Source organism: Mesoplodon bidens, assembly GCF_964165515.1.
Source record: "Mesoplodon bidens genome assembly, chromosome: 14".
Taxonomy (NCBI): domain Eukaryota; kingdom Metazoa; phylum Chordata; class Mammalia; order Artiodactyla; family Ziphiidae; genus Mesoplodon; species Mesoplodon bidens.
The window spans coordinates 27,299,658-27,318,195 of record NC_138170.1 but is presented as its reverse complement, the minus strand read 5'-3'; the positions used below and the strand labels follow the sequence as shown (position 1 = coordinate 27,318,195).

General features: G+C 37.1%; 1 protein-coding gene across 3 annotated transcripts in view; it reads right to left on the bottom strand.

Moving 5' to 3' along the window:
- Window positions 1-16,577, bottom strand: part of EXOC6B (exocyst complex component 6B) — a 722,789-nt gene extending 706,212 nt beyond the window's left edge. For all 3 annotated transcript variants that reach the window (XM_081253931.1, XM_081253933.1, XM_081253934.1), the window contains exon 1: window positions 16,279-16,577. In XM_081253931.1, coding sequence (XP_081110057.1) covers window positions 16,279-16,391 — 113 coding nt within the window. In that variant the 5' untranslated portion in view covers window positions 16,392-16,577. The remainder of the gene's footprint in view (window positions 1-16,278) is intronic.
- Window positions 16,578-18,538: the final 1,961 nt, after the last annotated feature.

The window sequence follows — 18,538 nt, the reverse complement described above, 5'->3', positions numbered from 1 at the left end:
AAATAATTCATGGGTCAAACAGGAAATCTAAGGGGAAATCCAAAAATACACTAAACTGAATGAATATGAAAATACAACATATCAAAACTTATAGGACACAGGTAAATCAGTTCTGGGAGAGATATTTATAGCACTAGAGATATTTTATAGCATTATAAATATAGAGATATGTAGCATTAGAGATATTTTATAGCATTAGAAAAGAGAAAAAAACCTCAAATCAATCTTTGAAGCCCCCATACACCTCAAGAAACTACAGAGCAAAAACAAACAGTAGGAAGGAAATAATAAAGATGAGGGTAGAATTCAGTATAATAGAAAACAGAAAAACAATACATAAAATCAATGAAAAGTCTGATTCTTTGAAAACACCAATAAAATTGACAGATATCTAACAAATTATCAAGATAAGGAATGAAAGCACAGACATCACTACACACCCTGTAGCCATCAAAAGGATAATAGGTCTTCCCTGGTGGCGCAGTGGTTGAGAGTCCGCCTGCCGATGCAGGGGACACGGGTTCGTGCCCCGGTCCGGGAAGATCCCACATGCCGCGGAGCGGCTGGGCCCGTGAGCCATGGCCGCTGAGCCTGCGCATCCGGAGCCTGTGCTCCGCAACGGGAGAGGCCACAACAGTGAGAGGCCCACGTACCGCAAAAAAAAAAAAAAAAAGGATAATAAAAGAGAACTATAAACGCTTTTGACATAAATTTGACAACTTAGATGAAATAAACCAATTCTTCAAAAATCACAAATTATCACAATTCACCCACTAGAAAATATTAATTTATATAGCCCTAGAACTATGAAGGAAACTGAATTTGTAAGATCTCCCAAAAAATAAATCTCCAGGCCTAGATGGTTTAATTGGAGAATTCTACAAAATGCTTAAAGCAGAATTAATCTAATTACGAATTAATTCTAAAGTCTCTTCTTGAAAATAGAAGAGGGAAAAAAATAGAAGAGGAGGGAGGAAACACCTCCCAATTCATTTTTCTGAAGCAACCCTAACGTCAAAACCAGACAGAGAGCAAATAAATAAAACTACAGAACAATATCCCTCATAAAAATAAACACAAAAATCCCTAAGAAAATATGGGCAAGGAGAATTCAAGGTATGAAAAGAAATATACAATGACTAAGTTAGCTTTATTCCAGGAAGGCAGGCTCATTCAATATTCAAAATCAATCAATGTAATCCACATGACTAAAGAAGAAAAATCACATGATCATATCAATCAATGCACTAAAAGCACTGGACAAAATTCAACACTTTTTCATGATAAAACCTCTCAGAAAATAGGAATATAAGGAAACTTCCTCAACTTGACAAATAGCATTTGCAAAAATCCTATAACTTAACACTATACTTAATGGGGGAAAGACTGAATGCTTTCTCTGGGACTCGGAACAAGGTAAAGATGTCCACATATGCCAGTCTTATTCAACATAGCCCTGAAAGTTCTAGCCAGTGAAACAAAGTTAAAGAAAAGGCATACAGATTGGAAAAGAAAAACTAAAACTGTCCCTATTGCACATGACACTATTATCAACATAGAAAACTACAAGGAATCTACAAAAAAGTCCTAGACTAATAAAGAAAGTTACAAAGATACAAGATAAACATCCAAAAATTAATTGTATTTCTACATATTAGCAATGAACATAATGACACCAAAATTTAAAATACAGTACCATTTACAATCACTTTTTTAAAAAGAAATACTGAAGTGTAAATCTAACAAAATATGGACTGAGTTTGTATGCAAAAAACTGCACAGTGCTGATAAAAAGAGATCAAAAGGGAGCTAAACAAATTGATAAACATACCATATTTGTGACTGGAAGACTCATGAAGTAAAGATGTCAATTCTCCACAAATTGATATACAGGTTTAATACAACACCTATCAAAATCTCAGCAAGATACTTTTGTAGATGTAAACAAAATTATTCTAAAATTTATATGGAAAGGCAAAAGAGCTAAATGAGCTAAAACTATTTTGATAAAGAAGATTAAAGTGGGAGGAATCAGTCTACCCATTATCAAGACTTATTCTATATAGTTACAGTAATCAAGACTGTGATACTGGCAGAGGGATAGACATATAGATCAACAGAAAAGAGAGACCCCAGAACAGACCAACACAAATATGCCCAAGTGGCTTTTGACGAAGGTGCAAAAGCAGTTCATTAGAGGAAAAACAGCCTTTTCAATAAATGGTGGTGGAACAATTGGATATCCATAGGCCAAAAAAAAAGGCGAGAGAAATTTTGAAGTCTCATTGCTCATACAAAAATTACAAAATTACAAAAATCATTTCAAAATGAATCACAGGGGCTTCCCTGGTGGCTCAGTGGTTAAGAATCCACCTGTCAATGCAGGGCACATGGGTTCGAGCCCTGGTCCGGGAAGATCCTACATGCCACGGAGCAACTAAGCCCGTGCGCCACAACTACCGAGCCTGCGCTCTAGAGCCCGTGCGCCACAACTACCGAGCCCGCGTGCTGCAACTATTGAAGCCTGCGTGCCTAGAGCCTGTGCTCCGCAACAAGGGAAGCCACGGCAATGAGAAGCCCGCGCACCACAACGAAGAGTAGCCCCCTCTCGCCACAACTAGAGAAAGCCCGCACACAGCAACGAAAACCCAATGCAGCCAAAAATAAAATAAATTAAATAAATGAATTTTTTTTAAAAATGAATCACAGACTTTCATTTTTGTAAAACTATAAACTTTTAGGACAAAAAAAATCACCAGGGAAAATCCTCAAGATCTAGGGCTAGGCAAAGAGTTCTTAGACTTGACACCAAAAACATGTTCCATACAAAGAAAAATTGGTAACTTGGACTTCATCAAAATAAAAAACTTCTGATCTGTAACGGACCTCTGTTAAGAGGGTGAAAAGACAAGCCACAGAGTGGGAGAAAATGTCTACAAGTCACACATCCAATAAAGGACTAGTATCTAGAAATATAAAGAATTTTCAAAACTCAACAGTTAAAAAAATCCAATTAGAAACTGGGCAAACACCTGAAGAAGCAATTCAACAAAGTAGGTATACATATGGCAAGTAAGTACATGAAAAGATATTCAGCATCATTAGCAGTTAGAAAAATGTAAACCACAATAGTTAAAAAAGTTAAAACCACAATAAGATACTACTACACCTGTATCAGAATGGCTAAAATAAAAAATAGTGATACCAAATGCTAGCAAGGATCTGGAAAAACGAATCCACCTACATTGCTGGTGGAAACGTAAAATGGTACCACCACTTTAGAAAACAAGTTTAGTAGTTCTTCAAAAAGTTAAACATAGAGTTACCACATGACCCAGCAATTCCACCACTAGCTATATACCGTAGAGAAGTGAAAATGTCTGTTCACACAAAAACCTTTATTACAGAAGTATTTATAGCAGTTTCATTTTAATAGCCAAAAACCGGAAACAAGCCAGATGTCCTTTAATGGGTGAATGATTAAAAAACTGTGGTACAGCTATACCATGGAATACCATGGAATACCATTCTGCAATAAAAAGGAACTATTGATACACCACAACAATTTGGATGAATCACCAGGAAATTACATTGAGTGAAGCCAATTCCAAAATGTTACATACTGTATGATTCCATTTATATAACATTCTTGAGATGATAAAATTATAGAAATGGAGAACAGTTTAGTGGTTTTCAGGGGCTAAAGAGCAGATAGGGACAGAAGGAAAACAGCTGTAGTTATAAGAGGGCAACACGAGGGATGCTTGTGATGATGAAAATATTCTGTATTTTGACTGTCACAATGTCAGTATCTTAGTCCTGATATATTGTACTACAGTTTCTCATGACGCTACTAGAGGAGGAAACTGTGTAAAGGGTACAGGGGATCTCTGTATAATTTCTTACAAGTGAATTTCCAATCACCTCAAAATGCAAAGTTTCATTTTTAAAAAATCAAATAATAAATGTATAGAGTCAGATCCACATTTACCATTTAAAAATGCTTCCAATAGCCTATTTTTCTATTTCCAGAGCTCTTCTCATTTCATTTTCCTCTTTCTTTTGCTATTCCAATGCCAAAAGATCTTTGTTGTACACTTCTCCCTTACAAATGTCAAGTAATTCTTTTACCTCATCAAAAACAAAATGTTTGGCTAGCTCCCTTATTTCTTTCCTTTTTTTTTTTAATGTGTTATACAAACATGTCTTTCCTAAAATCAAACTCCATACCAAAAATGTTTCATAACATGGATTCAGTCAAGCTCAATGTCTGCTGTTTTTATTCATTCATATTTCTTGGTAAGATCACATTTCATATCAATACCCTTAAAATTTTATTGTTTATTGGCACCAGAGCTTCCCCAGAAAGTGAAAGTTAGTCGCACTGCGATGATTCTTACTTGCGTAGATGTTTCACAGAAAGCAGAAGGGAGATACAAAAAGCAAGTACAAGTATGAGGAAAGAAACAAAGCCACAATTTGCAAAGGAAAAAAACATAAAGAAGCACTTTTCAAATATAGAGATATTGAGAACAATAAGAGCAAAGGTTTTGACATGCAACAAGACGTTAGTGCTCCACTACACAAAATCACAGTGCCAAAAGATACACTTTCGTCCCAGTTTGTCATGTTCCAAGTATATAAAAACACAATCAAAATTGAAAGCCTGTGTTACTCCACAGCTTTTTAATCAAAAACAAGTATGCAAAAGAGCCTTATTTTAATCCAAATCATCATTTTTGGCAAATGGCCTTGTCACTTATCTAATATACAATAGAACATTTGTCCAGCTTCCTAAACACTGGAAACATCTAAATACCCCAAAATGATAGAATTGTTCTTCTAAAAAGTTTGTTATTGTCATTGTTTTTGCTTTTGCTTTTATCAAATCACAGTAGTAACTGAAAGTAAATTCACTACAGTGCAAGATACATGTCAATCTGATGATCTCCAAGACTGTGAATAGGAGGCATGTATTTTAACAGAGTCCTAGTCCATATGTATCATCACAAATCACATTAAGGTAACCTAGTTGGTTGCACTGTGATAGTTCTTGCTCACTTAGATGTTTAACCGGCGATGAATGTTTTAAAGTTTTTTTATGCAAATATATATTACATGCTTAAATTTTATTTTATCAATCACTGTGCTCTTGAGACTTATACATCTCAATTTTTTTAAATTATAAATCCAGAACAGGGTAGGTTCCAGACATTCCAGGTAAATAACCTCCTTAATAAGGCATACATTTTCCAGGAAGTATACTCTAAATTACACAGACAAAACATCTATGGTTACTTTATTTGCTGGCAATTTTTTAAATGGCCAAGGTGGGTTGGTCTTTAACATCAAATTTAAGACTGTTAGGAATAAAATTATGGTGGCTTTAACGGCATTTCTTTCTTTCTACAACACAACCCAAATAACTTCTAAAGAACCTTGGCCCTATCCTTAAGTACTCTCTCTCACACTCTACTTCTTTTGAAGGAATAGAGTGGCTTATCCAGGTTCTTCAAATTTCATAAAAAAATAATATTTCAACCCACAGCTGGTTTACTTTTAAAGCACATACAGGTCTTAGTTAACCTAGAACACATGCAAGTGATACATTCAGAAAGAAACACAAAAAAATATAATCTTGAACTCACTGATACTTGTCAGTTATCAAAAACCTTGACTACTAAAAGCAGTACTTATGAAGACTTAACGTACATGCAAGGCATACACTCTTCTAGACTAGAAATTATGAAGACTGGTCACATGAATTTTACTAAGGAAAGGGTGTATAGCATTCAAAAGATTCTCAAAGTGATCAATAATCAAAAAAAGGGGTTAAGTGGGATAATGCACCATCAACTTCCACTGTAGGTATTATAAAATCTATGCCTTGATTAAGCCAAGACAAGCAGACAACTGCATTCCCTTGACTCCCTGCAGAACTGCTTTTACTAAATTGTGCTTTGGTTATGCCATATGCTTTCACTAAAGGACAATATAAGAAACAGCCTGTCACATATTGCTGCATTTACTATATGGCTATTAAAGTTACATTATACAGGGCCTTCTTTGTGAGGACATATGGGAGAAACAGTTCTCAGAACCAAGAATAGCTGTGCTTCTCCAAAGTAACTACTTTTTAAGTTTACACCATAACTCAAACAACAAAGCATATCTCATTTTTGCACTAGCTGCCGGAAAGCCTAGAGCCAAACTGATGGCCTACCTTAACAAACATAATCTTTTAACAGCTCTCACTCTTGACTTCATATTCTCTTTCCTACCTTGTTTTCCCTCGCCCCAATTTGCTCACCCCCTTTGATGTATCTATTACAAGTATTTTTTTAAATCATGTAGATTTTTGGAAACCATCTAATTCCTTTCTACAAGGCAAGGGGAAAATCAGAGAAAAAGAGAGAGAAAGAGAAAACAGTCAATTGTCAACCAGAATAAGAGGGGAAGGAGACTAAGAATAACCCCAAAACAGAGTTAAGACAAAATTAATCACCCTTCAAAAATATCAGCCAAAATGTGAAAGAAATATTAATGCTAAGTTACCCGCAATTTGAAAGAAAACATTTAACATTCCAAGGACATCTAGGAATGTAAAATATAACATAAATATAACTTACAGATACACAAATTGCTTTCTAAAACAGCCAAAATATTAAAATATTTCATTATCATTGTCTATCTCTTAACTGACCTCTCCTTACTTCAAATATTCGAACGAAGTCCATGTAACATCAGCTAGTCAGCAAACTGTCTTCTTTGTTTTCTAAATACTCCAGCAGATACTAATACACCACAAAAAAAGGCTTTACTCTTTTCCCACAGCCATAGCAAACATCTCTAAGAAATAAGCTATTAGTCACATCAGGTTGCAAGTGTTTAAGCTCAGCTTTATTTTTAACTCAGTTTTTACTAACTCCTCCCCCGCCTCATTATTTTTGCTATCTCCCTCAAGCAAATATTGAATGTCATAGTTGCTCAGCATCTCAACCCAGATTAACACATTTCATAGAGAAGCTACTCACTAATTTTATTTCTTCAAGTTGTTTTCAGCCGGAAGCTTGATTTTGTATGTGATTCAATAAATTACTACATCATTAGCGAATACTAAAAACTATCAAATCCAACGATGTAAAGAATCAAAATATCTTTATTTTCCTCAATGACCTAATCAATATTCATACATACCATATTCCAAACTAAAGCTACGTCATAAATGTCCTCTAAAATTCTAAACTGCTTCCAAACCCATACTAAATAATTGTCCTTATCAATAATTTTTTGCAACTAATTCATATACTAATTAGGTAAATGCTGGAAATTATGTAAATATGTGAATACATACCACAACATTTTAAAGTAAAGAATTTATTAAAATGTTGACATCCTCTGATTTGCTAAGAACTGTATTTGTATATGAAGCAGCATTATCTAATAATGTTACTGCATTCCCCCAAAAAACCTTCTGATTTCAAATTATCATAGCCTCTTGGTATAAGATTTTTTTTTAATTCTTTTAAAATGTCTGTTTATTCATGTTCCTTTAAAACTAAAACAATAGAAAGGCAGGTTTGAAATTTTCATTCCATAAAAAACAATAGTTTCTTTGTTTTAGTAATCACAACCCATTTTAGTTTGTACACTCCTGATGCATTTAAGCAAAGCATAAGTATCAAAGGTTCTTTACTGGTGCTCCCAAATCAAAGAGAAAAATACCAACCTTATAGAAAAATAATCAAAGGACATGGACAGACAGTACACACACACACAGAGCCTTTACACATATGAAGGGATGTTCAGCCTCACTCATACAGTACAAATAAAAACACTGAAATACCATTTGTCATTATCATATTAGCAAAAACTCAAAAGTCTAAAACACACTTTGCTGAAAATGCTATGGAGAAATGAGCAATCTCATAGACGGCTAGAAGGAGAACAAAATGGTACAACCCCTGTAGAAAGTAATACCTACCAAAGTACAGGTACACTCATTATTTTACCCAGCAATCCCACTTCTGGGAATCGATCCTACAGATACAGTATGAAACGTACAATAAGAAATGACAGACATTCAAGATTATTCACTGCTGCATTATTTTGTCCAACAAAAGACTGGACATAACCCAAGTATACAGAAATAGGGAACTGGTTGAATAAACCATAGTATATTTACACTATGTAGCTGTAAAAACGAATAAGGGAAATCTCTGCATACTGATATGGACAGATCTCCAAAATATATTGATGAAATAATATAAAACACTAAGCTACAGAACTGCATATACAGTACACTGCTTCTTTTGTAAAAGGGGAGGAGAAAATAAAATCATATATGCCTATATTTGCATTAAAAATACAATGGAAGAATAAACAACAAACTAATAAAATGAGGAAATAGAGGGAATGGGAAAAATACTAGATTTATGGTTCACATCATTTTCTTTCCACTTTTTAAATATTTCAAACCCATACAAATAAAGATAATTTACCCATTCATATTTTATTTTCAGAATTATACTAGGTAAAATTTCCAGATGAGTTTCACCAGCACTATATATTTGATCTAATGATAACTAATAAATTCTTCAAATTCAACACAGGAATGATTGCCAAATGCTACTCTCCCATTTAATTTCCCTCTGTGACTACTAATTTTTCTATGGCTTGAATCTAATTGATCAGATAACACACCAGAATAACCTTCCATTGGAAGAGCTTCAGTGAAAATTTTTGTTTATTTAGCTCAGATAAAATCAGACTTGGAGCCCATTGCTGATTGAACCAAACCAGCACTGTCTTATCAGCTACAAGAGGGCTTTTTCAGTTTTTCATTTTTCCAATTTGCTTGACAAGTCAATGAAGTTATTAAAATAAAACCTAACTTTTCTTTATCAAACCACAAAAAATTCATTATCCTATTCCATATTGTAATTTAAACTTATTTAACACTATCCACCCCCTTTTTCCCAAATGTACAAAAATTTTAACTTATTACCAAATGTTAAGCTTTATTTATACAATGTGTACTTAGATCATAACATTTTAGTCACTAAAGTTATCATACTTAAATTTGAAAAATTTTAACAATACTGCAAAAATATTTAAGAATCACAGGCATTAGAGGCCAATTATTTTAGATTACGCTTTTGATGAAGAGAACGAGGAACTCTAAAATCATATGTAATTCCAAAAAATAAACACTTCCAACATGCCGAGGTTTTCAAGATTTTCAGCAGTTTTATTTTTTCCTCAAAAGCCTAGTCATATTTTTTAAGACAGTTAATCTACAAATCAGTTAATTAACCCCCAAATAATTAACAGTTCATGGTACAATTATTTTATTCTTCTATTCATTCAACAAATATTTATTGAGTACCAACTGTATGCCAGGCACTCTTTCAGGTTCCCAGGATACAGCAGCAAACAAAAGGAACAAAATTCCTCCCCTCCTGGAATATACATTCTAATGGAGGAGGCAATTAAAAATTATATATGTCAGGCAATAGTAAGTGCCACAAAGAAAAATAAAATTCCTCCCCCTTTATTCTCTATTCTAATAAGTGGCACCACCATTCACCCATTTACTTAGGCCCAGAGCCTTGGAATCATGCTTGATTCCTCTCTTTCTTTAACCCCTATAACTAATCCAATATTTTGGCTCTGCTTTCAAAATATATTCGAAATCCAACTACTTCTCATCATCTCCTCCCCAACAGCTTACTGCATGCTAAAACCATCTCTTAGTTCTTATTACCGCAAATATCCCTTGACTGGTTTTCCTGTTTCTTCTCTTACTCCAATCTTCACACAGCAGCCAGAATGTTCTTTGTTTAACTTAAGTTAGAGCATGTCACTTTCCTGCTCAAAACTCTCTTGTACCTTGCCATAACACTTAGAAATAAAATCAGTCCTTTCTTAGTAACACTTAGAAATAAAATCAGTCTCTTTCTTAGTCTACACTATCTGGACCCTCACTAATTTCCTACCGTCACCTCCCATTATGCTTCTCCTGAGTCTTCACACCGTGCCTGCTGTCTGGAAGGTACTTCCCCCAGAGAGCCATATGGCTTGCTCCTTCACTCTTTTCAAATCTTTGCCAGAATAACTTTTTCTAACCACCTAGTCAAAAATAATACCCCATCATATGTAACACTAACAACTAAATAACACTATTATTTTATGTATCTATGTGTTTGTTTATTCTGTGAGTGCTCCACTAGAATGTAAGGTCCAAAAGGGCAGGGACATGTCTATTTTGTTCCCTGTTGTACCCCAGAGCCTGGAAGAGTACCTGGCACATAGAAGTTGTTCCATAAATATTTGTAGAATGATTGCATAAATTAATTCATGAATGAAGACACCAAAATAATATAGATATATAATATATAACAATGTATAAAACTGTATATGTTAACTGAAAAAGCAAGACACAACATGGTAATATTCTTCTAATGTAGTAAAATGAATATGGAAAAAGCTTAAAAGAAATATACAAATGTAAGATTGTGACAGGGTGGTAGGATTAAGTTTTTGTTGTCTCTTCTTTTTACAAGTCATGACCTTACATTTATAAATTAAAATATAAAAATGTTATTTTTAAAAGGGAGCTACTACTAAAAAATAAGCAATTAGCAATGGGAGATCATTTCTTTCCCCTCATTGATTGTCAGGACAGTATATCAGTCACCTGAACTGCCTTTATAAAATTGTTTCCCATCTCCTCCTCCATTCTCCAGTCTATATCAAAGTAACCACTTCCAGGGTCTGATTATTGATGAATATTACATCCCTCAGCTGTATGAGTGGAAGGGAAAAAAAAAAAGTCAAGAACCACTCCATACACTGAGTTTTGTAATTAACATAACTCCAAAAACAGAAATACCTAAGTCCACATAGCAAACTCAAGGGTAAAAGGCAGATGATTCACATTATCGGAGTTACTACTGCCTAGCAGGTACAGTGAAGAACGCTTTATCTCCTTTTTTTTTTTTTTTTTGATACTGTTCCTGCAATGTAGGTGGTATAATCCCCATTTTAAAGATGAGAAAAATTTGCCTACTAGGGTGGTAAACTGCTTATAAAAACAATTAATTAATTGTTTAAAGAGGCCCATGCGGTGACCAATAATGAGAAAGTGTCGTAAACCAAGGATTATGATTAACTGGTTTCTGTACAATTTAGGTAACGAGGGAGGGCAGAGGATAGAAAACAAAGCCATGTGGCCAAAGGCACAGAAGTAGTAAGTGGGGAAGCCAGTTCCCCATATTTATCAAATGACACTGAGCAAAACAGCTTTTGAAAATATTCCCCATATTTCTTTTCTGTAAGAGGCAGCTTTACACACAACTTAATTAAATAGGCAAGAGAGAAAATTGTTACCGCACCAAGAACACAGCTTTTTAACATTAAAATACATAAAGCAAAGGTCTAAAAGGAAATGCACCAAAACAGCAGCAGTGTTATATAGGAGTGCAAGTAATTCTTAATATAGCTTTCAAAATTTTTATAATGTTGACATAATAGCTTTTTTAATGTTTCAACAGTGAAAAAGATCAAATAGATAAGATTCTTTCATTAATACACCTTATGTTAATCTTAAAGCTAAGCAGTATAACACAAAACCATTCCATGAAGTAAGACAAGAATCAGTCCCTAAAGTAAACTGCTTTACCAAGATCAAATATAGCAATCACATCATTCTTATAACACAAGAACCTCAGAAATGGAAGGCAGCAATTAAGCTAAAAAAGAGAAAACCTTTATCTGAAAACATTAGAGCAAACTTCTTCCCAGGTGAGAGCACTCAACAAGGGAGGTCAAGCTTAACAGCAAAGTCAAACAAACACAAATACAGGGTCTTGAAGGTTACATTTCTGCTACAAATAAGGAATATAAATTTAATGGTAAAAAGAACAAGATAAATCAACCAGAAATATATCTGGGTAAGAAAAATGGCAATCAACAAATGATGCTAGAACTGCATATCAACATGTAAAAGAATGAAACTGAACACCCTTCCTTACACTACAGGCAAAAATTAACTCAAAATGGATCACAGACCTTAATGTAAAGATAAAATTATACAACTCAGGAAAAAAACAGGAGGAAATCTTCATAATCTTGGGTAAAGCAAAGGCTTCCTAGATACAACACCAAAAGCACAAGCAAAAAAATAAAAACTAGATATAATGGACTTACATCAAAATTTAACTTTTGTGCAACAAGGAAAATGAAAAAACAAACCAAAAGAATGGAAGAAAGTATTTGCAAATCCTATTCCTGGTAAGAGACATATCCAGAATATATAAAGAACTCTTACAACTCAATAATAAAAAGACAACCCAAGTAAAAACTGAGCAAAGGATCTCAATACACATTGCTCCCAAAAAGATAAATAAATAATAAGCACATGAAAACATTAACCATTAGGGAAATGCAAATCAAAACGACAGTGAGACACAACTTCGTATCCACTAGGATGGCTAAAATATAAAAGATACTAACAAGTGGGCTTCCCTGGTGGCGCAGTGTTTGAGAGTCCACCTGCCAATGCAGGGGGCGCGGGTTTGTGCCCCGGTCCGGGAGGATCCCACATGCCGCGGAGCGGCTGGGCCCGTGAGCCATGGCCGCTGAGCCTACGCGTCCGGAGCCTGTGCTCCGCAGCGGGAGAGGCCACGGCAGTGGGAGGCCGGCGTACCGCAAAAAAAAAAAAAAAAAAGATACTAACAAGTGCTGACAAGGATATGAAGAAACTGGAACACTTACACATTGCTGGCAGGAATGCAAAACGGTACAGACATTTTGTTAAACAGTCTGGCAGTTCCTCAAAACGTTGTATGATTCCATTTATACAAAGTGAACAGAATAGGCAAACCCATAAAGACAGAAAGTAGTGAGGGCCTTGGGAAGGGGGACAGAATGAAGAGTGGCTGCTAATGGGTATGGGGTTTCTTTTGGGGGTGATGAAAACGTTCTAAAATTAGACTGTGGTGACTGTTAACACAACTCTGTGAATAAACTAAAAAAACACTGAATTGTATAGTTTAAATGGGTGAACTGTACGGGATATGAATTATATCCCAATAAAGCTACTGTTTTAAAGGCAATGTATTTCACTGTTAAATTTAAAAGTCTGTTTTAAAATCTTAAATAGCAATTAAAACTGAACGTTAATTGCTAGCACCCAGAGAACAAAGTGAGGAAATGGCTTATTCTGAATAACTGATGTGAAAGAAGACTAGAGATATGTAAACGTGGTTTGAAAAATGGAAATATGAAGCTATTGTTCGTGAGTGATTTGTGATCACTATTTTAGTATTAGCACTACAAGGCAAGAATCAATATTATTTTAAAAACAAGACATGCCCTAACATCTTATGGGCCTCTTTATTCATCTGCAAAATCAGGACTTGTAGTTAACAAAATAATTTTTGAGATGAAGACAGAGAAGAAAGAGATGGCTGCTTTCCCAAAAGAATTTGCTAGGCAACAGCCTCTATATGCATGGATAAGCTTGGGACTTTCAGAATTACAGTAAGTAAGGAAAGGCACTCCTTATGATACATGGGAATCAACTAACATTGCATTTACTGTTAAAGCTTAAATCAGGTTTGTTATATAATGAAAAAGTCAAGCCACTGTGGCTCCTCAAACAAAAAGGGATAAAACTGGAAGAATAATTTGGTACCACAAATTATTATTATCTAGTTCCTCTTCACTTACAAAACCTGTCTCAGGAACAGCTAAGAACCCGGTGCCTTAAAAATGCTACCTCAGAAGAAACAGGAAAGACTATGAAGAGGGATAGATTTTGAGATTTACAGTTAAGAGTCAAGTTAGGGAAGAGAGCCTACTGCCTTTATCAAACCTGTTTAATAACTGTGATGGAAAACCAGGAGATAATGATTATGGAAGTGCACCCAGGGTAAAGCCTGAGATGTGAAACATCAAGTCTGTGCATGCTGCTGCCTCTGCATGGAATAAGGAAGAAAGATGAGATCATCCCCTGTGAATATGGGAAGAACAAGCTAGACTAAAGACAAAGACCGTGAATATTACTTGTATTATAGGATGTTCTAGTGATTGAACCTTGGGTCCGATAGTAAGATTTAGGGTTATCCACCAAAGACCAGACGAGGCCAAAAATGAAAAGCCCCTAATCATGATAAAAGGGAGTCAGGAAAAGCAACTAAAAGTAGTAGGATAGTGCAGCGGTTTTCAAAACTTTTTTTTTTTTTTTTTTACCATGTCCCCTTAGGACAAAAGATCCCTAGTCCATCTACCCCAACAAAACCTGACTTCCCAGTGAAAAAAGAACTCAGTGATACCAGTGAGGCAAATCTGCGGGAGAATGGGTAACATATTTTAAACATAACATGTATACTTCTTCAGACAAGATAATGGAAAATTACAGGCCAAAATTCAGTTGAACAAATATGCATTACTATTCAGTGGAGAGCTAACATAATAAATCACAACAAACTAAATTGATAACACTAAATTAAGTCATTTATCCTATAAACGAAGAACAACAGCAATTAAAAACCGCAACCAACTCAAGACAACATTGATGGTATTCTGATGAAGAATCCTTCCTAAAAACTCTGGTAATCCCAACTGTTCCAGCAGGAGCTTTGCTTGGCTGCCAACTATATAGCTCAGCAGCCAAATTTCTTAGTAAAATACTGAAACAGCATCCTCAGTAACTCTAATAACATTTTGTTTCATGAAAACCAAATATTAATAACCATTAATAATGTACATAGAATACCAGTAAGTAGTCCTTAGTTTTTATAAACGTAAAGATAATGAAATGCGGGTCATTCACCCTTGAGAACTCAAGAAAATGTGAAAAGAGAGGAGCATGACAGTCATGATCATAATGCAGTAAGGGACAAAAAGCAAACTACTAAGGATGGTCATGTCCCATGTCCAGGGATGGCACTGGTTACACTGTGCTAACAATATGCCCTGGAGAAGGACGCTGTGCAGGTGGAAATGAGGAGTCTAGTCTCCAGCCTGCCCCTCCTTCAAACATTTTCATGAGGCAACTCTCCCTATGAAAAAACAAGCAGTGAGTAATAACCTTTTTGAAGGGAGGAACAGCGACCCAAGACTGTACAAGGTGGGTAAGATAATTCTCTCTGTTGGCTGCATGGAGATCAGAAGGTGCCACAGGAAGGACGAAGATAAGCTAGTTCTAGGGCACTAATAAACTGAGGGGAAAGAAAAAGGTATTTTGAAATTGCGCCTGGTGAGTAATTACCATAAAGTACTGGTAGATGGTGATCCCCAATTGAGGCAGAAAAACAGAGATTAAGAATGCAGACTCTGGATCCAGAATGCGTGAGCAGGAATCATGACTCTCCTACTTTATTTTCTCTGTGACCTTGGGCAAGTCACTTAACCTCTCTGTGCTTCATCTGTAAAATGAGGGCAATAATAATAGTACCTTCCTAATAAGGCTGTTGTGCGGTTTGAATAAGTTATACTTGTAAATCGCTTAATAAATGTCTTGCACTTTACATAGTAAGTGGTACCTAAGTTTTGTTAAATAAGTTGAGGTGGGTGGCGGCTTGTTTTGACAACTCCAAATAAAATGGGGGTGTGTGGGCAAAGTAATGGTCACAGGGAACGGAGGGGAGATAACGTCTCTTCGGTGAGGAGTACCAGGAGGCTTCACATTTGGGGAGGTCGTCCTCCTGACAGGGCTCAGCGAGCACCCGCTCACAGGAGAGGCTGAAGGAAACTTCCCTCCTTCCAGGCCTAGGATTTTCAAAAACTCGATTCTGAGAAGTGGTTGTGATTCTGAGGCAAGAGTTTAATTTCCGAGCAAGAGACCGTGGGGTGAATTCTGTTTTGCCTGAAGAGCAGGTCTTGGGTCTAGGGCAGGACGGGGTTTGGGTCGGAGACAGAAGAGTGATGTCCTCAGGGGGAAGCTCTGCTAAAAGCCACCACCTGCCGGGCGCGCTCCCGCTGCCCGCGCCGGTCTAGCCTCGGAGGGAGAACGACGGCTGCCCCAGCCCCGAGGGAGGCAGGAGCCTACAGAGTAACGGGGCTGCCGGCGCCGACGGTCGGGAAGGGACCCCACGGCGGGACTGCGGAGGGGGACCCGCCTCACCGAGGGTGGAGGTCGCTCGCCTGGCTCTCCGAAGGGAGGGGCCGGCGCTGGCCCTGCGGGTGGCCGGCCGGGCGCACAGCCCCGAGGGAGCCTGCCCCCGAGTCCCGCCCGTGCCCGCCCATCTGTGGCCCCGGTACCCAGGGTACCTGAGCGTGGGCCCGATGCAGGCCGTGTCGGTGCTCTCGATCTCTCGGAGGATCCGCTCGTGCTCCGCCGCTGTCTCCAGGCTCTCCGCCTCCGCCATCTTACCCCGCTCCATAGACTGGGGGTGCCCGGCAGCGTTTGCCCTCCTTCAGCTCGGCTCACCTTTCGCTCGCTCGCGCTCTCTCTCTCTCCCTCTCTCTCTCCCTCTCTCTCGCGCTCTCTCTCTCTCTCTCTCTCCTCTCTCTCACCCCAGTCTCCACAGCCTCCTGAGCCTCCTGCTACCCACAGGACGACCCCTCCCTCACATGCGGCACGCCCCCTAGCGTCACCACGTCCGCAGACGTTCCGCACAATGCCCGCTGGGATTGTAGTTCTCTGGGAGATGGGGCTCCACAAGTTATCCCTAGAATCCGCAAACACGTGTTAAAAGCTCCACTATAAGGCAGGAGCAGTTAACGACTTCATATGCAACGGAGATTAAGTCCGGCAATGGCACTAAACCTACAAATTCTTAAGACCCTTGCCTCAAAGTACAAAAGCCTCTATAGGCACGAATATTAAGAAAGGACTAACTAGGTTTCTGCGGACAGCGATCTTACAAGTTGAGGAAAAGCTCAAAACTGAGAAACCCGAAACTAAGAGATAAGGCATAATGTACCTGTAAGCCAGTTCAGAGAATCGAGCACAGTGATCACTTCTGGCTGCAAAGGATTCATTGAGAAACTAAGCCTGAACATTTTTAAAAGATGTGATTGGAAGGTGTGAGGAGCACCCAGAAAGCCAACAAAAACTTCATTTGCACTGGTGTGTAGAGAAGTAGTAGCAAGAGATGGGGCTGGAAAAGCATCTTGGAAAAGGAATACCGGGAAGAGAAATTTGTACTTTATTCTAATGGCTCCACTGGTCCAACAACCAACTGCATCAAAAGCACTTTGGATCCTTTTTTTTTTTAATACAGACCAAAGGTCCTACATAGGGACATTCTTATCCAGGCATCTGCATTTCATAAATTCACCAGATTAGAATTTTTAAATCATATTTATTGATCACTGCTTGAGTTTTAATATATAACACAATGACTGGGAATCCACTGAAGGTTTTTAAGAAGAGTAGTGACACAAACCAAATCTTGGTCTTAGGAAACTTGATCTAAAGCAAGTGTGCAAGGTGGACAGAAATAGAAAATTTGGAGACAGGAAAATACTATAGAAAATGTTAAGGCCTAAACCAAGGAAGTGGCAATGAGAATGAAAAAGAATGGACAAGTAGGAAAAACGTTGTAAAAGCAGAATTGGCATGATTTACTAGGTATGGGGAAGGAGGATGTTGGGTATTACTCCAAGGTTTGGAGCAGAGTAGCCGGGAAAATGGTGCCATCAACAAAAAAAGGCACATAAGAACCAAACTGGAAGTTGAGGCTAAATAATTTATGCCATGGATAATTATGCAATCATTAAGGAGAAAGAGAAAAGACTCTATATTCAGATATGAAACTGTCTTCAAATTGTAGGGTTGAGTGAAAAAAAATGCATGAAACAGTATATAGAGCATGTTTTCATTTAGAAAAAAATATTCAAGCAACCTAAGTGTCCATCAGCAGATGAATGGATAAAGAAGATGTGGTACACACACACACACACACACACACACACACACACACACAATGGAATACTACTCAGCCATAAAAAAGAATGAAATATTGCCATTAGCAACAGCATGGATGGTAGACCTGGAGGGTATTATGCCAAGTGAAATAAGTCAGACAGAGAAAGAAAAATACTGTATGATATCACTTATATGTGGAATCTAAAAAATAAAATAACTAGTGAATACAAGAAAAAAGAAACAGACTCACAGATATAGAGAACAAACTAGTGGTTACAAGTTGGGAGAGGGAAGTGGGGAGGGGCAAGATAGGGGAGGGGATTAAGAGGTACAAACTACTATGTATAAAATGAATAAGATACAAGGATATATTGTACAGCACAGGGAATATAACCAAAATTTTATAATAACTATAAATGGGATATAACCTTTAAAAATTGTGAATCACTTTGTTGTACACCTGAAACTTATACAATATTGTACATCAACTATACTTCAGGAAAAAGAGAAAAGGAGATAAACAACAAGGTCATACTATATAGCACAGAGTACTATATTCAATATCCTATGATAAACCATAGTGGAAAAGAATATTTTAAAAAAGAATGTAGGAGCTTCCCTGGTGGCGCAGTGGTTGGGAGTCTGCCTGCCAATGCA